The sequence below is a fragment of the Lissotriton vulgaris genome, chromosome 12, assembly GCF_964263255.1.
Source record: "Lissotriton vulgaris chromosome 12, aLisVul1.2, whole genome shotgun sequence".
NCBI lineage: Eukaryota > Metazoa > Chordata > Amphibia > Caudata > Salamandridae > Lissotriton > Lissotriton vulgaris.
Window position 1 is genome coordinate 232,523,808 of NC_141700.1, and position 26,672 is coordinate 232,550,479.

Below are 26,672 nucleotides of genomic sequence, written 5' to 3' on the forward strand. Positions count from 1 at the left end.
ATTCTTTTAGCAATTGGTAGATTGAAGATGTAGGGGCTCTAGAAGGGGTGAAAGAAGTGAACAACAAAGCCGCCTTAACATGTAAATGGTCTTATAAAAGACCTGTGAAGTACTCGGGTGAGGCTGCAGTGAGACGGCAAAAACTGTCTTTGTGTGTGTCCGGGAAGCTGTCCCAGACCGGGCTGACACACACGAGGGTGAGGGCGAGCTGAAGCCCTTTGAGCCAAATGGGCGTTGCGCACCTGTGCAGGGAATTTACTGTTATCAATTACCATAATCAACTCAGTTCTCCCCGACAACTGCCTACATACCTTTAAACCCCACTGTGCACTGTCGTGGCATCTACCAAGCCAGTTACATTTGGTAAATAGCACGAGTTTCATTTACTGATGTCTGTTATTCAACTTATAGTGCAATGTTATCCCACATGCTTTTCAATCTGACACTTCCATCTGAGCTTTATAGTTCCAAGGGTAGGCAATCACACTCCCACCTGTGCCACCGGAAAGAACAATCTTTTCAAACAAAAAAGGGTTTTTTAACACAAAACTAGCCATTCTTAACAAAACTCAGTCATGTGTTATCATTGAGTATTCAACATATGAAAAAGCGGGGAATCCAACCAGAGGCGACACATGTGTGCTATTGGTGTGCCTTTTACTTTCTTCCCAAGGCAGGGTTGGGCCAGTGCGGCTGTGGTAAAGGCTGCAGGTGCTCTTTCCCCTTTAGAAACGGCACTGCCATCATGCAGCTGACAGAAGGGCAGTGTGCTTGGTTGGGCCAGAGGAGGGTTTGAAGGGGGATAACACTGTAGGGATGAAGGGGAAGAGCCTGGACTGACAAGGCACTGTCTGTGTGTGATTATTAGGTATTGAAAGACAGGGCCGGACATGCTTTAACTGACGGGAGATGGGGGTATGTGAGGCCGATTGGGAGCCAAGGAGAGAGGTGTGGCACTAGAGGTGAGAGGCGTGATGCAGGTATGAGAGGGGACTGGAGAGAAGGGGTGGATGATGTGAGAGAAATGAGGAGAGGCAAGGTGAGAGATGTGGGTGGGGTGAGAGAGAAAGATGTGAGAGGTGAGGAAAGATGAGGGTGAGAGGAGACGGGATGGGAGAAGACAGAGGAGAGAAGTGAGGAGGAAAGCAAGGGAGTCAGAGAATTCAATTTCAGAGGTCAGGGATGAAGAGAAATGTGAAGAGGTAAAGGAATTGCGGAAACACAACAGGAGAGGTGTGTGTGAGAGCAAAGTGAAGGCAGAGGGGAGAACTACCATTAACGGGTGAGAGAAGATAGCTGAGAGGTGATCCATGAGGTATAAAGAGAATTTGTTGCGACGTGGGTGAGGGAGAGCAGCGAAAGGGGAATAGGTGCTGAGGTAACAGGAGAGAGGAACGTTGGTTCAAGAAGGTGTGGAAGTACAAAGGAGAGATGGAAACGATGAATGCCAGGACTGGAGAAGTGTAAGATAGAAATAGATAGGACACACATTTGAAGGGAGAGACTTGAGGTGAATGAGAAGTGATAAGGGTTGAGAGAGGAGACGGGCCAGGGAGGCCATGAGATAAATAGGAGAGACTGTTAGCGAAGAGGGAATTGAAAAAACAGAACAGCGAGAGATGATTAAAGGTGCAGCGAAAGGTTGAATGGGGAGAGTTCAGAAGTTATAAAAAGGGGTGAAAGAAAATATCCTGCAAAGGGAGAAAGGGATAAAGGGGACGGGGTGGGAGGAAAGATGTGTGTGTGAACTGCTTAACTCTGCACAAGACCGCCAGGGTGTTAAGGGACCAATGCTGCTCCCGGCCAGGGCCAGGTGAGCTTCTAATGTGGCAACACTGTAGAGTGGAAAGCCCTTCACAAAGGATGACTAGACATCTTTATGTTGTTTATTGCTGTACTTTGGTTATAAACTGGTACTGATGAGGTGAAATCTTTGCTTAGTGTTAACCTTTTTAAAATATGTCAAAATAATGAAGCAATACTATCCCAAAATATGCTGCATCACATAGCATTATTTAAATTTTCTTACCACACAACTCAATCAACCCTCCTGCATAATTTGGCCCTCCCCTGTCTCATAATTCCAGTAGCCCTGCCTTTAGCGCAGGCTGGCAGTGCCCAAAGGGATAGCCAATCAGGTCGGTGTGTGGACGTTTTTATTTTTTTGCTGCTTAGTCGCCTGTTGTATGGTCCGGTGAACTGTTTTTACTGTTAATTTCTGTGCTATGACCACAAATATTGTCTGCAGCAAGCACAAATGCATGCAGTTTCCCATTCCTTGCAAAACACTTATACAGCTCGCCCTGTACAAGTTTAAAACTGCCACATGATTTGGTCCTCCCTTGCCTTATAAGTCCAGTAGCCCTGCCAACAGGACAGTCTGGCAGTGCCCAAAGGGGTGGCCAGGCAGGTCAGTGTGTGGGCTTTTTGTGGTTGCTTGCTGGCCTGTTTTATGGTCTGGTGGAATACTTTTTACTGTTGATTTGTCACCCACAAACCTTTGACATGCTAATCACTGTTAAATAATATTTGCCCACTGTAAAAATGATTTTCTGTGGGAACTGGGGGCGTGTATGGTTATCGATAATGAGGAGTACCAAGTTCTAGAAATGTTTGTCAGGAGGGGGTCCTTACGTTTAAAAATGTTTACAGGGGGGTCTCGGCATCCAAAAGTTTGAAGACCTCTGCAATAGACAGTGCGTGCCTAAATAGTGAAGGGCCCAAAGGCTTTTATAGAAGCCAGCCACTGGTTATATGAATGCCGGGGTTGCCACGTTCCAATGCTGCCCGGTCTTTATTCCACCTCATATTTTCCTTCCTCCACCCTCCTCTTCCGCTCTCCTTTTTTTATCCCTGCTTTCCCCAGTGGCGTAACGAACCTTGAGGGGGCCCCCCTGCAGGGTAAGTGGAGGGGCCCCCTCCGGATTCAATCTCGAGCTCCCCAGCAGAAGTGCGCTGCTGACGGGGCCCCCTGGAGGGTGAGGGCCCCCGCACCGCGGGGGCTGCAGAGGCCTGTGTTACGCCCCTGGCTTTCCCCATTTCTCACTGTTTTCCAGTCTTTTTCTTTCTCCTTTCTTCTCCCTTCTCTGCCTTTCTCTCTTTTGTTCTTGGTCAGAATCTGACGAGGAAGAATACTTCCAGTTCTGAGAGATGACTGCTGGTGCGCACCGCCTACAACCACCTGCACAAATTAAGCTCTCCATGGCGGTGATTCTAAGTAAGCCTGACGTTTTAGCCAACAGCACCAAACCTGCTGGGATTAGTAGATACACTCTTCTTATTACAAGTATATGAGGGCCTCAATGTAGGTGGTTCTCGTCTGTGCAGTCGCACAATTGGTGACAATCAGATTTCATTTTTTTATTGAACAGACACATTCATATATCTGAGAAAGCTTAAAAAGATCTTTCTTCTTTTGCCAGTTGACTGGTATTTTGGACCAATAAAAATGCTAAACGCCTGCCATGACTATTAAGCTTTCACTTTTCTGAACAAACACTGACACATCTTTCCCCCGACACTAGAGCCTAGACCAATCATTTAGCTTTTTAGCCAAGAACCTGACAGTCCAGGGCCAAAGTCTGGGCTGCAGTCTGTTGTGATGTTATCCTTAATCGAGAAAATCACGAGGGTGTAACTCTGTGCACTATGAATACAATAAATACAATAATTAAGAGCCTACAAGTCCCAGCATGCATAGGGCAGCAAACTGAAAAACAAGGGCTGGCTGAAACTCACACTCTTGACATGGGACATTTGACCGCTATGGTGGTAGGGCTGCTCCATAGCTTCAAGGCGCTGGATCATTATTACACTGATCCTCAAGTCTCATTGTTTATGTCAGATTCCAGTGCTAATGGCTAAAAGGGTTTTTTATAATGTGTTCTGAACGTTTGAAAGGTTACTTATCCGTGAAGGAACTTAGCTGCCAAATATCCATTGCCGTGGGCGACACCCTTGGCCTGTTCGGTGTTTTGCCTGTGGCACTCCTTTAGGGTGGGACATGTAGGCCCATGATTATAAAGAGAAAAACAAAACTGATGTAGAAATTACAAAAAATTGATTTTCAACAGAACTTTCCTTTCCTAAGAAGGTCTACCTTAAGAGCACTTGACCCATTTCATTTCAGGGAGGAGGAGGGGCAGGGGATGGGCAGACTGTTCAAGGTGGAGTATGCTTGGAACCTGCAGCTGCAGGCATGCCAATTTTACTTTGTCCCTCACCCCAGGTGCTAACACAGTGTTTGAAATTAAGGGTCTGCTTCCTTTGCCTTTTGCTTTCTTAATTTATTTTAATGTTATGTTACATCACTTTACTGATATGTGCATAGTGTAGTTATGCCAATTAAATGAGTGGTCCCATACATCAATTAAAAGTGGGCCGATCTTCATCTTCCATTGGTGTTGGAAGGGTGCGTTCCATCTGGGACTGGCTTGAGTTTCTGGTGTGTTCTCTCACATCCTTTTTGTGTTAAAATTTCCCTGATTGGAGGCATCTATATTGTACAGGGCTGAGAACAGCATTTGCATAAAATTGAGTTAATGTTTAGTGTTGGCTCAAGGAAAATAGATCTATAATACAAATAACAGCTATATTATTCTTTTTGTCCTGTTAAGTCTCGCCTGAGACAGCGCATGCTGTCTCTTCGAGACATTTAGTAAGTGGCTTTTAAAAGTGCCACCAGAGGCTTTTGCTGGCCTACAGCTTGCGTTCACGAGCTTGTGCATGTGCACAGCTGACATCTGTGTTTGTATTGCTGTAATCAGGCTCCTCAGCTTGCACTACCCCCCTCCCTTTTCCCCCTCCCTCCTGGTCAGCTTCATTTGTGTCTTCTAGCTGTGAATCATGCTCCTCTGCTCGCATTCCCACTCCCTTTTCCCCCTCCATTCTCCCCCTCCTCTTCGTCAGTTTCATTTGTGTCTTCTATCACTGTGAATACTCCTGCTTCACCAGGCACACACACCACCAGCTGTCAGTGCACGCTTTCACCAGGCACACGCACCACCAGCCATCAGTGCACTCTTCCACCAGGCACATGCACCACCAATCGTCAGTGCACACTTCCACCAGGCACACACACCACCAGCCGTCACTGCATGCTTTCACCGGGCACACCCCCCCAAGCAGTCAGTGCACACTTTCACCAGGCACACACCAACAGCCATCAGTGCACGCTTCCACCAGGCACACACACCACCAGCCATCAGTGCACGCTTCCTCCGGGCACACACACCACCAGCCGGCACTGCAGGCTTTCACCAGGCACACACACCACCAGCAAGCAGTGCATGCTTTCACCGGGCACACACACCACCAGCCGTCAGTGCACACACACCACCAGCCATCAGTGCACCCTTCCACCAGGCACATACACCACAAGCCATCAGTGCACACTTTCACCAAGCACACACACTACCAGCCGTCACACACTACCAGCCGTCGGTGCATGCTTCCACCAGGCACACACCACCAGCCGTAAGTGCACGCTTTCACCAGGCCCACACACCCCCACCAGCCGTCAGTGCATGCTTTTACCGGGCACACGCACCACCAGCCATCAGTGCAAGCTTCCACCAGGCACACACACCACCAGCTGTCAGTGCACGCTTCCACCAGGCACACACCACCAGCCGTCAGTACACGCTTCCACCAGGCACACACACCACCAGCCGTCAGTGCACGCTTCCACCAGGCGCACACACCACCAGCCATCAGTGCACGCTTCCACCAGGCACACACACCACCAGCCATCAGTCTACGCTTCCACCAGGCACACACACTACCAGCCGTCAGTGCACGCTTCCACCAGGCACACACCCCCAGCCGTCAGTTCACGCTTCGACCAGGCACACACACCACCAGCCGTCAGTGCACGCTTCTACAAGACACACACACCACCAGCTTTCAGTGCACGCTTCCAGCAGGCACACACACCACCAGCCGTCAGTGCACGCTTCCACCAGGCACACAAACCACCAGCCGTCAGTGCAGCAGGCAGGCTCTTCTCAGAGTTTCTTGGTAAATTTGTGTTCAATGCCTGGGGGGGAGTGTGTCGAGTTTCCTTAAACTACGCTGAGATTGCAGGTGCAGTGCACAAACTCCTGTGTGAGTGAGTCATGCTGCCTGGGGCTCACTCACTCTACACTTGTAAATTGCGCCTGCACCAGGCTTTTTCTCATTTACAAAGTTCGGCGCATGCGCACAGCTAGGCAGCCCCCACACCCCCGCAAATGACTGCATCCTACAACCAGAATGGAAACAACATTCAGAGCAATGAAAACAAGTTTATTTGATGCAAAGAACTGTTAACAAAAACCATGTCCAGCTATTGTAGATCTGCCAACTTAAACAAAACAGCAACAAAAAACAAAAAGCATTGGCATAGCCAATAGGTCTCGCTTTTTGGAACCTATAAGTATTTAGTTATGCAGCAGAATATCCTTGGTGTAACAACACCAACTGTTGCATGTCTAAACACTTATAAGGTCCCAAATGCGAGACCTATTGGCTATGTGAATGCTTGTTTAAGTCTGGGGTGAGAGTGCAGTTGTTGCAAACCTTATGCAATCAACAGAAAAAATCCTTTAAAAAATACTACTGATTCTGGGCCTTTAGTCCCACCCACATGTTGATAACCCTGAGTACCGCATTGAATGTGCAAAAGAAGTATGCTTCCACTAAAAAAGTTTTCTGGCATTTCACTTGTTGATTTGAGGAATAGCTTATGCTCAATAAAGCAAGACAGGATTAATTATGGTGACAGGTCAAACATCAAGCCCAAAGGTCAGATATGTTTGTTATGAAAAGTTACCAAAAAGGAGGAGGCTTGACATATTTATTATGGAAAGCATATGTTAAAGTCAAAAGGCATTTCTAGGGTGGATTGTTATTAGACTGTGTTAAATCACATTGAGAGGTATTTTGTTAAATGGAATTTCACAGAATACTGTAGTAGGCAATAGTATGGTGTTGGTTACCCATCTGACAAACCTGGGGGTAGAAGATCTGCACTGCGAGAATCCTTGTTAGTCCCTCTTAGGATGGTCATTTTAATTTTGTATGTAATGTTATCACTATGCCGGATGGTTGCCTTGTGTGAAAGCTTATGCTCAATACTTTAGCCCCGACATGGTTATGGTGACAAGCAAATGATAAAGGATGCAGGACTTTATGATTAATTGGAAAAGATATGTTAGATGCTATAAGTCTGATCTGTTTATCATGAAATGACAAAAACAGTAAGCCTGACTTATTCATTATTGCAAGCATATGTTAAAGCTACCGGACCTTTAAGGGGGGATTAATATTACACCATGGTAAAGACATCTTGAAGATTCTACTCCCATTATTTCCGGGCATAATATTCACAGATAGCTTCCACTTGCATGCAGGTATTTTGTTACAGTGAATTTCACAGATTACTTTAGTAGGCAAAGGTTTTGGTGTTCATGATCCCCTTTGACAAATTCTGGGGGTAGAAAATGTGCACTGTGACAATCCTTGCTACATCCCCTTAGTAGAGCTTCAATGATTTAGTTGTCTTTCAGACTCTTGCAATCAAAACAATTTATTCAAAATTACATACATACATCTGTATATATAGATACATAGAAGGGGCTTTGGGTCAACTCTCTTCTGCCATTGATCTGATCGAGTGTCATTCATACTCTGCTTCTATCCGTAACAGCATATTGCACAGGGCAATATGTCAGCCTTATTAAGTCATTGGCTCCATTGCACTATGAATGACAACACCTTCCCAGACCATATGTGCACATCAGCCTGAAAATGAGGGCACTTCAGTGCCGGGGTTGGTGGGACATTCTCTTAGTCTTTTATTTTCTTCATTTATGTCCCATTTTCTTCCTTATCGTTATATTTGGTTGTTCTTACAGAACATTTTGCAGCTCCCCAGACAGTGCCACTGGGTCACTCATTTCACCTGCAGTACACATCATCCTATGCAGTGCCTTTTTCTAAATCTAGCTGCCATCTTGGACTGGCATTGTCTAGGGTATATCAATGTTTTACCGTTTCATGATAACCAACACTCTGTCTCTAAATGTGTCAGCCATGCTAAACCTTTAAAAGAATGATCTGCTACGGATGATATGTGTAGTTTTATGCTTGATAGCATGCATAGGCCCACCAGTTGTAGGTAGCAACATATTTTCATTATTTTCCTTCTTTTTATTTATCTTGCATGCTTGCTGAGTTTTGTGTGTGTTTTATTGTGTATGGGTAAGCAGTGAATGAAAAAATGAGTGAGTAGGTGGTGAATGTATGAGTTGAATACTCAGGGCCTAATTACAATGCGGTCGGAAATGGCTCAGACCATTGGTCAGGACTGTTCCGCCAGCATCGTAATATGCTTGTCGGATTCCTTTCTGACTGACCCATTACGATGGAGTCGATCGGAAAGGAATGCGAATGGTCATTCCGACTGGCTTCCGACAGGCTCGGAGAGCCAGTCCACCAGTTGGAATGCTGCCAGTAATCCCAAGGGTGGCTCTTTCCTTCCAAGGGATTACGATGTTGGCTTTACACAGCCTTTCTGTGCCTGCCTTTCCGACACAGAAAGGCTGTTGGAACTCTATTTTGGGGGCCCCCAGCAGGGCCCCCTTTGGTGCGCGGGGTCCGGTTTGAGGCCAGGTACCCCCCGTTGATCCCTGCACCCCACATTTTACAATGAGAGCATGCATTCTGGCCAGAATGCATGCTCCAATTGTAAAGTATGAGAGTGCGACTGAACAGTGTTCGGTCGCATCCTAATTAGTCGGTCAGGACCATCGACCGTGTGTCGGTCGTCCACTTGACCAAGACAATGTTGGGTGGAGTTTCCTCCGCCAGACATCGTAATGAGGCCCTCATTAACAGAGCACCTGATAATAACTTACTGAGCACTCAAACTCACCAATAATAAAAGAGACACTTCCAGGTATAAGCCAGACCTATTGGAATTGCCAGTTTTATTGGCAAAACGCTTTGCTCTACATAGATTTGACTTGCATCCAAAGAGGAGCCTTTGCCTTTGGGGAAGTCTCATACTTCCCTAGGTTCTCTGGAGCTTGCTCCAAACCAAAGTCTTGAAAACTGTCACTCTCCAACCCGTTGATTTCTACTTCAGTCCATCTAATGCTCTGTAAATGCATAAACACTGCTTCATGAAACAGACATTTTGGAGATGGTCATCTACCAATACAGCTCTTTCCTCATTTTCTCTCTCCTATTTCCTCCTTTCGATTTTTGTGGCCTTCCCATCATTATGTTAAGGCAGGCTTAGCTTAGAAAAAGACACTATGCACGCAGCCAACTTAACAAAAAATAGTATAACATCACATAACATGAAAGAACATAACATAACAAAACACAGCCTAGCACAGTACACCACAACAGACAAGAATATCAAATATAAGATTGCAAGATTACACATGGAGGTACAGGTGCGCAACTATGCCTACTACAACAAATGCAGGTCTGTAGTGCAATATTAGGAAAGCTGATTCAGTGGCAAAGAGCAACAAGTATTGGCATATCCAATAGGTCTCGCCTTTGGGACCTTATACGTGTTCAGTTATCCAGCACAATTTTCTTTGTGCAACAACATCAAGTGTTGCATGGCTGAACACTTATAAGATCCCAAAGGCGAGACCTATTGGCTATGCCAATGCTTGTTTTGAGTGAGTGGCTCGTGCAGGTATGCCACTGCGAGGTAGAGATGCTGCGTGTGCTTTTACAGGAGGCCCTGTGACATTGCGCCTCTTCAAAATGTATCTTGGATCTGGTGTAATACTTCTAGCCCCTATTCCCGCACCCAATGCATCCTTAAATGTCCCATGTATAGCCTTGGTTGACACTCCTATTACCCCTGCCCTCCAGTGATACTTTACCAGTCACTGGTGGTGGTGGTGGATGTGGGGGTGGTGGACGTGGGGGTGGTGGACATGGTGGTGGTGGACGTGGTGGTGGTGGACGTGGTGGTGGTGGATGTGGTGGTGGTGGACATGGTGGTGGATGTGGTGGTGGACGTGATGGTGGAAATGGTGTTGGTGGACATGGTGGTGGTGGAGGTGGTGGTGGACGTGGTGGTGGATGTGGTGGTGGTGGACATGGTGGTGGTGGACGTGGATGTGGTGGACTTGGTGGGGTGGCGGTGGTGGATGTGGTGATGGTGGACGTTGTGGGGTGGATGTTGTGGTGGACATTGTGGTGGTGGAAATTGTGGATGTGGTGGTGGTTGATATGGTGGTGGACGTGGTGGTGGTGGATGTGGTGGTGGTGATGGACATGGTGGTGGTGGACATGGTGGTGGACATGGTGGTGGTGGACATGGTGGTGGAGGACATGGTGGTGGTGGACGTGGTGGACATGGTGGTGCTAGTGGTGGTGGTGGTGGAGGTAGTGGACATGGTGGTGGTAGTGGAAATGGTGGTGGTGGATGTGGTGGTGGTGGTGGATGTGGTGGTGGTGGACGTGGTGTGGGTGGATGTTTTGGTGGTGGATGTGGTGGTGGACATGGTGGTGATGGATGTGGTGGTGGTGGACGTGGTGGTGGACGATGTGGTGTTGGTGGATGTGGTGGTGGTGGATGTGGTGGTGGTGGACATGGTGGTGGTGGATGTAGTGGTAGTGGACGTGGTGGGGGTAGTGGACATGGTGGTGGATGTGGTGGTAGACATGGTGGTGGACGTGGTGGTGGAGGACGTGGTGGTGGAGGATGTGGTGGTGGACGATGTTGTGTTGGTGGACATGGTGGTGGTGGACATGGCGGTGGTGGACGAGGTGGTGTAGACGTGGTGGTTGTGCACATGGTAGTGGTAGTGGATGTGGTGCACGTGGTGGTGGGCATGGCAGTGGTGGTGGTGGATGTAGTGGTGGGGTACATGGTGGTGGTGAATGTGGTGGTGGACATGGTGGACGTGGTGGTGGTGGACATGGTAGTGGTAAATGTGGTGAATGTGGTGGTGGTGGATGTGGTGGACATGGTGGTGGTGGACATGGTGGTGGATGTGGTGGGGTGGTGGACGTGGTGGACATGGTGGTGGTAGACGTGGTGGTGGATGTGGTGGTGGTGGACATGGTAGTGGTGGATGTGGTGGTGGTGGTGGATGTGGTGGTGGACGTGGTGGTGGACATGGTGGTGGTGGACATGGTGGTGGTGGATGTGGTGGTGGTGGAGGACATGGTAGTGGTGTACATGGTGGTGGTGGAGGATGTGGTGGTGGACATGGTAGTGGGGGACATGGTGGTGGTGGACATGGTGGTGGTGGTGGTAGTGGACGTGGTGGTGGTAGTGGGCATGGTGGTGGACATGGTGGTGGTGGACGTGGTGGTGGTGTACGTGATGCGGGTGGATGTGGCGGTGGATGTGGTGGTGGTGGACATGGTGGTGGTGGATGTGGTGGTGGTGGACGATGTGGTGGTGGACGATGTGGTGGTGGTGGATTTGGTGGTAGTGGATGTAATGGTAGTGGACGTGGTGGTGGTAGTGGACATGGTGGCGAACGTGGGGGTGGTGGACATGGTGGTGGTGGGCTTGGTGGACTTGGTGGTGGTGGAGGATGTTGTGTTGGTGGACATGGTGGTGGTGGGCATGGTGGTGGTGGTGGTGGATGTAGTGGTGGATGTAGTGGTGGGGGACATGGTGGTGGTGGACATGGTGGTGGTGGACATGGTGATGGTGGACATGGTAGTAGTGGTGGATATGGTGAATGTGGTGGTGGTGGACATGGTGGTGGTGGACATGGTGGTGGTGGATGTGGTGGTGGTGGAGATGGTAGTGGAAGTGATGGTGGTGGATGGTGTGGTGGTGGACATGGTGGTGGTGGGTGTGGTGGTGGACATGGTGGTGCACATGGCAGTGGCCGACATGGTGGTGGTGGATGTGGTGAACATGGTGGTGGACATGGTGGTGGATTTGGTGGTGGACGTGGTGGTGGTGGACGTAGTGGTGGTGGTGGATGGGGTGGTGGTGGACATGGTAGTGGAAGTGATGGTGGTGGATGGTGTGGTGGTGGACATGGTGGTGGTGGGTGTGGTGGTGGACATGGTGGTGCACATGGCAGTGGCCGACATGGTGGTGGTGGATGTGGTGAACATGGTGGTGGACATGGTGGTGGATTTGGTGGTGGACGTGGTGGTGGTGGTGGACATGGAGGTGGTTTTGGACGTGGTGGTAGTGGATGTGTAGGTAGTGGATGTGGTGGTGGTGGACATGTTGGTGGTGGATTTGGTGGTGGTGGACATGGTGGATGTGGTGGTGGTGGTGGATGTGGTGGTGGACGTGGTGGTGGCTGATGAGGTGGTGGACATGGTGGTGGTGGACATAGTGGTGGTGGTGGACATGGTGGTGGTGGTGGACCTGGTGGTGGACATGGTGGACATAGTGGTGAACGTGGTGGTGGTGGTGGATGTGGTGGTAGTGGACATGGTGGTGGTGGACATGGTGGTGGTGGACTTGGTGGTGGTGGACATGGTGGACGTGGTGGTGGTGGTGGACGTGGTGGTGGCTGATGTGGTGGTGGACGTAGTGGTGGTGGTGGTGATGTGGTGGTGGACATGGAGGACATGGTGGTGGATGTGGTGGTGGGACTAGTGGTGGTGGATGTGGTGGTGGTGGATGTAGTGGTGGTGGATGTAGTGGTGGTGGACATGGTGGTGGTGGACATGGTGGTGGACGTGGTGGACATGGTGGTGGAGGACGTTGTGGTGGTGGACATGGTGGTGGTGGACATGGTGGTGGTGGATGTGGTGGATGTAGTGGTGGGCGTGGTGGTGGTGGCTGGCGTGGTGGTGGTGGTGGATGTTGTGGTGGTGGACATGGTGGTGGTGGACATGGTGGTGGTAGACATGGTGGTGGTAGACGTGGTGGTTGTGGACGTGGTAGTGGTGGATGTGGTGGATGTAGTGGTGGGCGTGGTGGTGGTGGCTGACGTGGTGGTGGTGGTGGTGGACGGAGTGGTGGTGGATGTGGTGGTGGTGGATGTGGTGGTGGTGGATGTTGTGGTGGTGGATGTTGTGGTGGTGGACATGGTTGTGGTGGACATGGTGGTGGTGGATAAGGTGGTGGTAGACGTGGTGGTTGTGGACATGGTAGTGGTGGATGTGGTGCATGTAGTGGTGGGCGTGGTGGTGGTGGCTGACGTGGTGGTGGTGAATGTGGTGGTGGTGGATGTTGTGGTGGTGGACATGGTGGTGGTGGACGTGGTGGTGGTGGACGTGGTGTTGGACGTGGATGTGGTGGTGGGCATGGTGGTGGCTTATGTGGTGGTGGACGTGGTGGTGGATGATGTGGTGGTGGTGGATGTGGGGGTGGACATGGCGGTAGAGGTGGTGGATATGGTGGTGGTGGTTGTGGTGGCGATGTGGTGGTGGTGGACACAATTGTGCTGGTGAACATGGTGGTGGAGGACATGGTGGGGGTGGACTTGGTGGTGTAGTGGTGGTGGTGAGCATGGTGGTGGTGGAAGTGGTAGTTGTGGACGTGGTGGTGGTGGACATGGTGGTGGTGGACACTGGTGTGGTGGACATGGTGGTGGTGGTGTTTCACGACGTAAACAAGCGGTCTTCACTGTCTTCACTTTTCAAGCACTCGTGCTTGTGGCGGCATCCACCTAGCTGGAGAGAGCAGCGGCCATATGTTTGTAATTAACGTGGCGGCGTTGCTGCTCACTCCTGCAAGGTGCAGCCCCCACAAGCACGAATGCGAGTGCTTGAAAAGTGAAGACAGGTGGCTAAAGGCCCTCCTAGAGCAGCGCATGCACGCTGCCTAGGCGAGACCAAAAAATGACTCTCGCATAGCCCACCAGGTCACTAGTTCTTGCTTGACAGCAAAGCTGTACGTGTGACCTATTGTTAGGAATTCTTTAAAATATACATAGAGAGGGATTTGGCTTCACCCAGATGAATATTTCTCATCTCATATTACTGGCTGTTTCATGTATCATTCAGCCTCCTTTGGCGTGCTTTCATTGAAATGCCTTAATGACTATTTTGCATCTCAAAAGTACCTTGATTCATCACGCATTAAATTCACTAACTCATACATGTGTGGTATACAGAAAACAATTATTTTCTCTGTATAAATTTCACTGCAACTGGATTTTTAAATATTTTAGTCGTAATTTGTGTAATAGTCACACATACATATTCACATCCATGTTTATGCACATGTTAAAGGGCACACAATCCGTCTGCTTAAAACAAAACAAGCTCTGGAAACCCATAAGTCTGGTTTTAATGTGGTAATGCATGGTGACACAGACGCACAAATGCAGCTTACGTTCATTTACACATTAAGGCAGATGTATTGGCGTTGCCAATGCTTGTTTCTGTTTCATCTGCACGAATCTCAACCGAACATCATTGATTTGTTGTTAGATCCCACAAGGGGAGAAGTGGCTAGATATCTGATCCAAAAGTGAGCATTTTAGATGGAGCATGAGAAGGGGAATTTACACTTATGAGCGTATTTTTATGCCTTACCTAAAACCACAGCCGCCAGTGTGTGGGCTGCTTCAACCTGGATCATCTCCAAATGGGATTTAACCATCAAAGCAATAAGGAAGTTCAGCCCTTTGGAGTTTGCAATGGCTGCCTGGTTCTTGCGGTGAGGAATGTATCCTGAAACAGAAAAACACTTAAGATTGATGAAATATTGTCTACAATCACACTGAATAATTAATTAGCGCAAGCACTGACAAAGCCAGCTGGTTTAACCTTTGCATTGTACATGCACACATGCAGACATGGGCGGACCATGGCACATGGCACGGAAGCTGTTTTAAGTCCTTAACCTTCATATGACAACTCAATTCATTCTTGGTTTGTATTCTTAATTTGCTTCTACTGAAATAGGCTAACACCCCTAATAGCAATGATGTGTGAGTTAAAGGCCCAGTCTCAAAATATTTCCATGTCCTCGAAACAGAGTCCATGATGTCCTGGAGAAAGGTGGTCATCTGAGACAGACACACATCACCTACACATGCACATTGACATAGATGACACAAACGTACATAGAACAGCAATGTACCACCGATGACCATGCACACAGACACCTACAAAGCTACAGAAGCCTATGCACCAGCCAAAAGTCACATGTGCACAAAGACCTGCAGCCACTCACACACCGACCACCTCACATGCAGTTACACATGCACACTGAGAAGGGACATGTGTTACATTATGACGGTTGTGTCTCTAACACTCTGTGGTGCTCTAAGGCTATCTCAAAGGGTGAGATGTGCCAGAGTGTGGGAAGGAGGGAACAGGAGAGGGAATCTCTTAGATCTGTGAATGGACAGATATTCCCCTGAATGGACAAGTCTGTAGCTGGGCATAGGCATCTCGTTGCCAAGAGGAAGAGGGAGAGAAGGTTGCAGGAGGGGGAATGGTGGAGCAGGTGGGGAAACACCGAGTCTTTCACCAAGCATGTTTTCAGAACGCATATGCTTTTACAATGTATGCCTTTACCACGTATTTAAGGTAAGTTGGGGGTGTGGGGGGTCTCCCCGACAAACACATTGTTTATTTATATAAATATTTAAAAACTGACAATCCTGGCCTACCTTCTTTTCTGATGGGACCTTCCAGGTACGTACCACCACACCCAGAAACCAAGAATTTTCTCCAAAAAGTGCTTTAATGGTTCCAGTAGTACACAGTCTAATTCAGGCTAATGCCTGCCATGACACGTTTCGACCGCTGAGACACGGTCTTCATCACATCTAAATATATATGTGTGTAAACAATGAGTGGTAAAGGCAAATGTTGTAAAGGAATATACGGTCTAAAAAAACGTGGGGTAAAGTGTGTGTGGAAAAGGCATGCAGAGTATTTCCCTGCGCTGTTCCGTCATACAACCAGCAGGAGAGGAAAGGAGGTCAGCGGTGGACAGAGATACGGCCAGGAAGCATAAAAGCAGGCCCACTTACAGGTACAGGGAGGGAAATAGACCAAAAGAAGCAAGGAAAGGTGTATGGATGCAGTTTCATGTCTACTTAACCCCTTCCATGCTCATGACGAGCTCAGCTCGTCATGCAGTACAGTGCTCCTGTGCTCATGACGAGCCTGACCATACCCGTTTTTTGCTGTCGAGCACAGCAGAGGAATCTCTCAAGCAGCGATGTGGCTAACATCCAGGGCCTTTGTTGATTACATCATATTTGAAATGTAGTATCAATAACTAATCATTCCTTGGACTCTTCTTACAAACTTCCCTTCCTGGTGTTGAAATACCTTCGCCTCCAGGAGGCGCATTCAATGAGATTCTTTGTGTAAGGACCATCTGTTCATAAACATGCAGTGCTCGGTGCAGGCCTGTGCAGTCCTTGAACTATTTGATTATGTGTGTGTGTGTGTATATATATATATATATATATATATACTAGCAGTCCGTCCCGACCTTGTCCGGGAGCAACAGGCTTCCCCGACCCCCGCCCGCCCCGACATTGTCCAGCAGCCCGGGCCCCCGCCCGGCCCGTCCCCCGCCTGAAACGACCCCTGCCTGCCCCGACATGGGTCCCCTTACCTCAGCCGCCGCTCCTCCCGCCCGTCCACTGCTCGCACCGCCTCTGGCCTGTCCGCTGCTCCTCACGTCACCGCTCCTCCCCCGCGCCATGTCCGCCGCTCCCTTACCTCAACCGCCGCTCCCCCGCGCCATGTCCGCTGCTCCTCATCACTCTCCTGGACGCCGCTCCTCCCTGCGCTCCTGACGTGAGCACGCACGTCACGGCCGGCGCAATTACGGTGGGACTACTTTTTTTTTTACTGTAAATTTTTGAAATAACGTTTTTTTATTTTTATTTATATAGCCTACTACCATCTACACACCCTGACGATTCCAACGGTGTATCGTGTGTGTGGATTGGCGCTGTGGTTCCCGAGTTTACCCGCCTCAAAGGTTGAAAGTTCTTCCTTTATTATAGTAGTATAGATATGGTAACACACACTCGTTTCTTCAAACTAAAGTAGACGGCACTCTGAGCTTGATTTTAAAAGATGATTTATTGGCAGGCCCCCTTGACAAACCCGTTCCACCGTTAAGGCTTCCTCAGTGAAATAAAAAATATATATATATGTATATATATATATATTCACTGAAAAAACCATAGGTTTCACACCAGTTATAGTTAGCTGGAAATTTTATTGACATAAAACCATAGAAATTCCACTGTTATAGTTAGTTGGACTCACTATAACAAGCGCGCCTGCAATGCACTGCTGATGACGTCACATATTACATCACTCATGACATCGTCAGTGACATCACTCATGACATCACTGATGACACCAGCCAGTGAATGTGTGTCTTTCTGAAAAATTAATATGTTTTATATTTGTATTTGTAAAGGTTGATGGAATAATAAATGGTTAAATAAGTGTGTAAATGGATGTTTTTTTAAAAAAAAATGATTGGTTAACTGCTTTATTAAGTGTATTTTATTGAATACCTATATTAGTGAGTAACTTTTAAATATTGAAATATATGTATCAGTGTTTCACTTTGTGTATAAGTAGCTGCATGGGTTGGCGACTGACTCACTGTTTGTATGTGTTTTGAAGACAGCATATGTGCAGGACTGTATGGGTGGATGAGTGTGTATATGTGTGTGTTAGTGAGTGAATGACTGTCTCACTATTGTCTTTTTTAATAACAACATATATTTTAATCTAGTGTATGTGAGTTTTGATGTATGTAAGTGAGTATATGTGAGAGTAAGAGATTGTAAGAGTTCCTGTTTAAATAAATATGTGTTTCTATAAGTGATTGTTTAACAGAGGTATGCAACCGTTACCACGCAACTTTTTCAACGCATACTGTTACAACACACACCATTACAACGCAGGATCCTTTACAACGCATACCTTTACAACACATGACATTACATTGCAGATACTATTACAATGCATGCCATTACAACGTAAGTATAGGTAAGTCTATTATTTTATTTAACCTATTTTTTTAATTACCAAAATATTAAAAATAAATTAAATAAATGAATTAAAGTAATTTTATATATAGTTTGGGTTTTAAGGTACAGGGGTATTTTTTGGGTTCAGGGCTGGGTTTGGGTTTTGGGGTACAGGGGTATTTTTAGGGTTCAGGGCTGGGTTTGGGTTTTGGGGTACAGGGGTATTTTTAGGGTTCAGGGCTGGGTTTGGGTTTTGGGGTACAGGGGTATTTTTAGGGTTCGGGGCTGGGTTTGGGTTTTGGGGTACAGGGGTATTTTTAGGGTTCAGGGTTGGGTTTGGGTTTTGGGGTACAGGGGTATTTTTAGGGTTCAGGGCTGGTTTTGGGGTACAGGGGTATTTCTAGGGTTCAGGGCTGGGTTTGGGGTTTGGGGTACAGGGGTATTTTTAGGGTTCATGGCTGGGTTTGGGTTTTGGGGTACAGTGGTATTTTTAGGGTTCAGGGCTGGGTTTGGGTTTTGGGGTACAGGGGTATTTTTAGGGTTCAGGGTTGGGTTTGGGGTACAGGGGTATTTTTAGGGTTCAGGGCTGGGTTTGGGTTTTGGGGTACAGGGGTATTTCTAGGGTTCAGGGCTGGGTTTGGGTTTTGGGGTACAGGGGTATTTTTAGGGTTCATGGCTGGGTTTGGGTTTTGGGGTACAGTGGTATTTTTAGGGTTCAGGGCTGGGTTTGGGTTTTGGGGTACAGGGGTATTTTTAGGGTTCAGGGTTGGGTTTGGGGTACAGGGGTATTTTTAGGGTTCAGGGCTGGTTTTGGTGTACAGGGGTATTTCTAGGGTTCAGGGCTGGGTTTGGGTTTTGGGGTACAGGGGTATTTTTAGGGTTCATGGCTGGGTTTGGGTTTTGGGGTACAGGGGTATTTTTAGGGTTCAGGGTTGGGTTTGGGTTTTGGGGTACAGGGGTATTTCTAGGGTTCGGGGCTGGGTTTGGGTTTTGGGGTACAGGGGTATTTTTAGGGTTCAGGGTTGGGTTTGGGTTTTGGGGTACAGGGGTATTTTTAGGGTTCAGGGCTGGGTTTGGGTTTTGGGGTACAGGGGTATTTCTAGGGTTCAGGGCTGGGTTTGGGTTTTGGGGTACAGGGGTATTTTTAGGGTTCATGGCTGGGTTTGGGTTTTGGGGTACAGTGGTATTTTTAGGGTTCAGGGCTGGGTTTGGGTTTTAGGGTACAGGGGTATTTTTAGGGTTCAGGGTTGGGTTTGGGGTACAGGGGTATTTTTAGGGTTCAGGGCTGGGTTTGGGTTTTGGGGTACAGGGGTATTTCTAGGGTTCAGGGCTGGGTTTGGGTTTTGGGGTACAGGGGTATTTTTAGGGTTCATGGCTGGGTTTGGGTTTTGGGGTACAGTGGTATTTTTAGGGTTCAGGGCTGGGTTTGGGTTTTGGGGTACAGGGGTATTTTTAGGGTTCAGGGTTGGGTTTGGGGTACAGGGGTATTTTTAGGGTTCAGGGCTAGGTTTGGGTTATGGGGTACAGGGGTATTTTAAGTGTTTAGTTTTTTAAAAATACTTAAATTAAATTATTTAAATTTATTTTAGTAATTTTAATATTTATTTTAAAAATTATGGCCTAGATGTATCAAGATTCCATTTTGCGAATCTTAAATAGCGATTTTTTGCGAATCGCTATTTAGAATTCGCAAAATGCAATGTATGTAAAAAATTGCATTTTTTTTCGATTCCTTAATTATCTTTATTTGCGAATTCGCATTTTGCGAATTCGCAAATAAGGAATAATTCCCCATGCATTCCTATGGGCCAAGAGGCCCATAGGAATGATTGTGCAGTAATTCTCAAATTGCGAATTCGCAATTTGCTAATCGCAATTTGAGAATTATTTCAAGGGTGCAGGGGTGTCTCATGGACACCCTGCTGCACCCCTGAAACTTACATGTGTGAGCATATGGCACACATACATGCCCTATGGGCATGTATGTGTGTCACATGCCACCTTCAAAATAGTCATATTTTGTTTTTTAAAAGGATTTCGCAAATTAACACGAACCTCAAATTGGTGTTAATTTGCGATTCCTTAACCCAAATTCGCAATTTTAAACAGTTTCGTACATGCCATTTAAGGAATCGCAAAATTGCGATTCCTTAAATGCATAAGCAAAATAAGGAATCGCAATTTTTTACAATTCCTTATTTTGCTAATTTCTGATACATCCCAAAAGATGCTAAATGTCCGTTTGCGATTCCTTAAGGCCGAAATTCTGCGAATTTCGGCCTTAACGAATCGCAAAAGGCTTGATACATCTAGGCCCAAATATATATTTATAATTTTAAAATTACAATGACATTAATTAAAAATGTATTTTATAAATAAAATTAATTAAATATTTATTAATTATATTTAAAAAAAAATAATATAATAATATAAAAAATAATATACTTACCTATACTTACGTTGTAATGGCATGCGTTGTAATAGTATCTGCGATGTAATGTAATGCGTTGTAAAAGTATTCGTTGTAAAGGATCCTGCGTTGTAAATATTGCGTTGTAATGGTATGCGTGGTAAAAGTATGCGTTTTAACGTCATACATCCTTTAAGAGAGTAAGTATGTGTAAGTTTCCTTAGAAGTAAGGAGGTAGTGTGTGTATAGTTTTATATGCAAATAAATGGATGTTCAATAATTTATTTGCATGTGTGAGTATGTGTGTGAGTAACTTTTGGATGACTGTCGGTGTATAACAGGATGTATAGATGTATCACTACAAATGATGAGTGAGTATATGTATGAGTGACTATATAGAACTGTTGATGAATGAGTGGATGTGTATATAGATGGTGGAATTACTGAATTGGTTGTTGTAACTGGTATGGGTATCTCCATTTTTTTTGAAAATGTTAGTTTCTATTTTTGAATATGTGTTTCAAGGGTTACATTACACTAAAAGGAGGTCTGTCACTCTGTCACTCGGATGGTGTCATAATGGATGTCATGAGTGATGTCACTGACGATGTCATGAGTGATGCAATATGTGACGTCATCAGCAGTGCATTGCAGGCGCGCTTGTTATAGTGAGTCCAACTAACTATAACGTGGAATTTCAATGGTTTTATGTCAGTAAAATTTCCAGCTAACTATAACTGGTGTGAAACCTATGGTTTTTTCAGTGAATTTAATAGGTTTTTTAAATGCTAATTCCTAACTATAACTGGTGTGAAACCTATGGTTTTTTCAGCGAATTTCATAGGTTTTTTAAATGCTAATTCCTAACTATAACTGGTGTGAAACCTATGTTTTTTTCAGTGAATTTCATAGTTTTTTTAAATGCTAATTCCTAACTATATATAGGGCCTCAAACCTATGAAATGTAATATTTTTTATAATTAATCCAATATTGTACATTTATATAATACTTTTTTCTTTTTTTTTGCCCTGGTGCGCTCCCGGTGCGCGCCCCGGTGTGCGCAGTTTTCCGGTGCGCCCCGGGGCGCGCACCGGTGAGCGTTCTGTTAGCACTATTGCCGCGAATGAAAACATCATCGTGACGTATCTCGTAGCCGCGTCCGCGTGGTACGCACCGTGTCCGCGTGATACGCACCGCGTAAGTGCACCCGGAAGCACTCGAGCAAATACGATCGCGCAACGTAAGCATCCGATGCGCTTACGCGACGCGCTTACGTGACGCGCTACGGGGGCGCGTCGCGCATGCGCGTCGGGTCATGTGACCTGAAAATAACACTTTTAATTGGTGCAGAACAGTTTTGGTTTCCAAATGATGAAAGCCCGGGTCATGTGACCTGAAAATAACACTTTTCATTGGTTCAGGACAGTTTTTTTTCCAAATGATGAAAGCCCCCACCGTTTTTCCTTATTCTGACTTTGTCCTTTGACTGAGGAAGACCTGTTTGGAGATTTTTGTGTTATATTTTGTACTTTATAATGGCTACAGTAGCAGCAGCAGCTGGAGCATCTGCACCACCACCACCACCACCACCAAGAGGACCACCACAACATCACATTGGTGGTCAAGAAGAAGAGCAGGAGGAGGAGGAAGAGGAGGAGGGGAGGAGGTGGCTGCCAGAAGACAGTACCCCATACAGGCAAAAGCAGCACATTGTATGGGAGTTTTTTTCCATCCCAGAGGGAAAGAAGAAAGTGAATGTGCCAAAGATGACTTGCCAAATCTGTGGCATTGAACTTTCAAGGGGGAACCCTAATAAAAAATATTAATTTGGTAATAACACCAGGATCCGGCACATGCAGCGCAAGCATCTCAACAACTATGCTGCTGCAGAGGTGAGAAAACTGGCCAGCAACCCTCCCCAATCTTCACCCAGCACCTCCAAAGGAAAGCAACCCACTCCATCGGGACCAGAAACAAGGGAGATGGTCCCAAACATTCAACAAAAGTTTGGGCAATACAAGATCTCTTGTATTTTTTGTGGCAAGACCATCACCTACGGTGAACAAAGCATAACGCTCATCAACCGTGCTGGTGACAACCACAAATACCCTAAAAATCCTTAACTTTTTCCTGATTTTTTTTTGGTCCAGTTGAGCCGTTTTCAATTCCCTGTTTTTTGTTTCTCCCCATAAAAACAACAAAAAAAATATAAAATAGTTCATATAAGCCAAAAAAAGTACAAAATGTTCAAAAAACATTAAAAAAATATAAAACAACAAAAAGAAGAAAAAAACAGTTCTTTTTAGAACTACCTCCAATTTATAAAAAAAAGCTACATTTTTTAAAAACTCTATCATTTTTTTTTCCCCATGGTATGCTCCCCGGTACGCTCCGCGGTGCGCATACCGGGCGCTCCCCCCGCGGAAATAAAAAAACAAAATTTGTTTTTTTTTTACCCGCGGGGCCCTTTTATAGCCCCCACAGCAAACCTAGGGGGTCAGGGGGGGTCTACTCTGCCCCCTTATGGTCATTTCCCCCTTTGTTTTTGCCACCTCTTGTGTCTCGATCCTACCGAGACACAAGATGGTGGCCGCTCCGGACTGTTTGGAATGTTGACAGACACCCGAGAGCCAATCAGCTTTCCGCGTGCGAACTCGCGTAGCACGCTGGTTAGCGCCCTGGTGCGCGTACCGGGGCGCGCTTATAGATATATATATAGTTTTTTAACCTAAATTACTCAAAATCCACTGGAGCACATATCTTGAGACATAGCAAAGGCACATCGGGCTACCAGTCCCTAAAATTTTGCCAAGTTTGGTGGAAATCCATTCAGCCGTTAGGGCTAAAAGTGAGGTCGACCGCCCTATGGAAACTAACATGGGGAAAACACGTTTTGGGACCCCACTTTTTTCTCGGCCCCCTGCTTGACAAATCCCCACCAAACTTTCAGGAAAGGACCGGGGTGCCGCGAGGCAAATTTGATGAAATTTTCAGGCAGATTCCTCAACCGGCGCCAAAGTTATTCACAATAGAATGTTGAGATTTTCTATTGAAAATAATCCTAACTATAACTACGACCGCCAGTAGGTATTATATATATATATGGGTACTACACCCACTGAAATGTTATGAACATACGATGGAACAGTGGTAACATAGGGTACTATACCACAATTGAAAACAATATATAATTTTTTTGGGACACTGTGACTTTTAGAAATTAGTTAAAACTGTGACTATAATTATAACAGTGCGCATACTAATAACACAATGCCTTAGTACCTAATGTTAAGAATTAAGTGCTGAAATTGCTAATGTCATTTTCATGTAAAACAATCTTTTTTTATTTTTCATGAACTACCTCTCCCACAATGCACCTTAATAGCCAGGTGGGATAAATAGTAGACATAGTAGTATGCTCACTTACCGTGAACAAAGCCTGTCTCTAGGCTGAAACGCGTTGGTCTGAGTTTGGAGCAATAAATCACCTTTGAAACTGAATTGGAACTGTGTTGTGCCGCATCTTTCGTGTCAAAAACAAACAAACAAAAAAAATAATATATATATATATATATATATATATATATATATATATATATAATATATATATATATATATATATATATATATATATATATATATATATATATATATATATATATATATATATATATATATACATATATACATATATATATATATGGACTTCCCCTTTACAAATCATTTTAACAAATGCATTTTTAACCAAGAAATGAAGACTACAACCGGCAGAATGCAATTTACTTTACTCGCTGGCAAGGACTTCTAGGTAAATGACCCAGTGCTTAATTTGCAAAACAATAAGTGCCGGGGCTCTCGTCAGGAGGCCACTGCAGCTTGCACCACAAATTGCCACTGCCATGCTGCCAATGATAGTAACAACACAACCTCTAACTGTCACATCTACAAGTGTGACAGTACCGACTATTTCAGGCCCACACAGCTGTAAGAATGGCTTGGGCGGCAGGAATTAGTCATTTGTAATAAATATAGCATTAGTAATGAACTGTGGTCATCTCTAAATTTCCTAGACAGCGCCACTTTGTGGCAGGCTGTCCCAAGTGCCGCTGCTGACAATTCAAGGCCGGTGCCAAGCACTGGACACCACCGGCTCAAAGTAAGCACTGAATTGGCCACTGTAATGCAGGACGAGACCCGGCTTCCTAAAGCTGACCAGTGGGTGACTAGCATGAGGCTGGAAAGTGACTGCTTTAGAACCTAAACCTGAGAGTTTCTTTCTAGTGGAAGCCCACAACCTCTTTTACAAAAGGCTCTAGAGTCAAGACACTAAGCTTTGAATAGACCTGTGAGGTGTTCTGTGCTCATATCTGGAAAGGAAGCCAATGTGTCACCAATCTGGGGTGATGGTAAGAATAGGAAATCCAACAACTTAATTTTGCCCTTCATCGAGTTTTTCATCCACCCACCCCGTTTAATTGGTACACATTCCCTGTACTGTAATTATGGTTATTTAAATTACATGGCTTCCATCAAAGCATATAATAGGCATAGGTTTGAGAGCATATGCTGTTACTGCAGCTGCTTCAAGCTTTTGGAAAGGCATGTTGTGTTTTGTTCTGAATGGCGCAGACATACGTGGTCAATTATTAATGCGCAGTATGCAATGGTCTGTCACCATATTTGTGACACCTTATTTTTAGTACCTTATTGTTGGCTTAACATCCAGTGATCTGAGAAATAATGTCAAATCTTTAGCTTGGGTGGCAAACTTTCTGTCTACCAGTGTGGAGGAATAACCACCTTCCCCAAATCGATGGAGGGAAACACACTATATCTAAACCGTTTTACTAGTTCAGCATCGGTTTCTCCACCTATGCTGTTGCATCTGCCATGGGAGAAGCCACATTGAGGAAAAAAACGCAGGCTAAATATTCACCAATTCCCATCATAGCTGCAGAGTATCCGCCACCAAATACGGTCCTATAAATCAAATAGAAATTGCGGTGGTTTCAGAAAGACAGCCAGCAGTGGTGTTTCTGGACGGCACTGGTCAAATACCCCAATCTTATAGTTCTCTTATGCCCTCTCCTGGAGTTCTGACTGCCCACAAAACTCAGTCCTTTATAAATACTTTCACAATGTTAGTTAAGCAATCTAATTTTCCTGTTTCACATTGAACTTTCCAATCCGAATTGAATGTATCCATATTCACTATTTTGTTTTCAATTACTTTCCATGTCTAATTTTTCAATTAATTTCCAGATGTCGGTGTCTTATTCCATAATTTTTTTTTTATTAAGTATCCAATTCCATCACATTTAAAACAGACCCAGCCAACGTATTTCATCCCTTATAGGGACTTCATCGGGGGAATTTAATTAACCTCCTTCTCAAAATTCTTCTTTTCCATTCTTTACGGAAAAAGACACTAACATCTGGAAATTAATTGAAAAAGGAGATATGGAATAATATTGTGAAAGAAATTGCGGTGGATCAGTCTCCCTAAAATCCCAATCATGTATGGTGAAATAACTCCAAACCTTGGAAAGGTGTTACTCATATGTTCACTGCTTGTAAATAGGGCAATTTTAAAACTGGCTGTGCAGAAGATAAATTCACCGCTTTTTGGTGGATTTTGCATTGCCGCTCTTTTTTAAAATATGCCCATATATTCTCTTCATTCCTTCAAGTATGGAAAACAACCCACTGCGATTATAAAACTGCATAGTTGGAAACACTTGTCAGCACTTTGGTATTCCCACAATTTGAAGGTATATAGCTCCATGTTAACTGACAATGGAAGCTTTATCTATATTCCTTGCTAGAGTGTATATCATTACACCTGTGTTTTTTTTAATGTAGCATCTCTCAAACAAATGTATGTGCGTACTTAGAGGTGGGTAAAACCTTTAGTCGATCTCTTTGATGGTGTATATTCTTCAAGCCTTCTCAGCGCCTATCCCCTGGAATTATTTCTCCTATCATGCAGTTATCTTAAACATGCAACATAAATATTTTCAATATAGTTTTCATTCTTTTCTAGATTTCTGAATGGACAGTAGAATATCTTCATTATATAGTGCTTTAAGGTTGTTCGCTATTCCCTTTTTGTATTATTTATCAGGTTACTTTACTTAAAATAACATTGTTTCTTTGAATCTATGTTCTTTGTAACCCACTATGACCTGCACATGCACATATGCTCATCAGCTGCCCACCTTATTCTGCATATAGGCCATTTTTCCAGTTCACGCCATGGCACACTATTAGACTTGGCATCTTTTGGTGTGTTTCCACTGAGTTTTTGCTTTCTGACCTCCCGGTTTTGACTCTGTTTTTGCTGGCG

At 45.5% G+C, this 26,672-nt stretch overlaps 1 protein-coding gene across 1 annotated transcript in view; it reads right to left on the reverse strand.

The window, feature by feature from the left end:
- The window catches only part of LOC147673844 (uncharacterized), a 413,651-nt gene that overhangs the window by 140,313 nt on the left and 246,666 nt on the right, over positions 1-26,672 (reverse strand). The window contains exon 5 of the mRNA XM_086947727.1: positions 14,485-14,622. Coding sequence (XP_086803853.1) covers positions 14,485-14,622 — 138 coding nt within the window. The remainder of the gene's footprint in view (positions 1-14,484; positions 14,623-26,672) is intronic.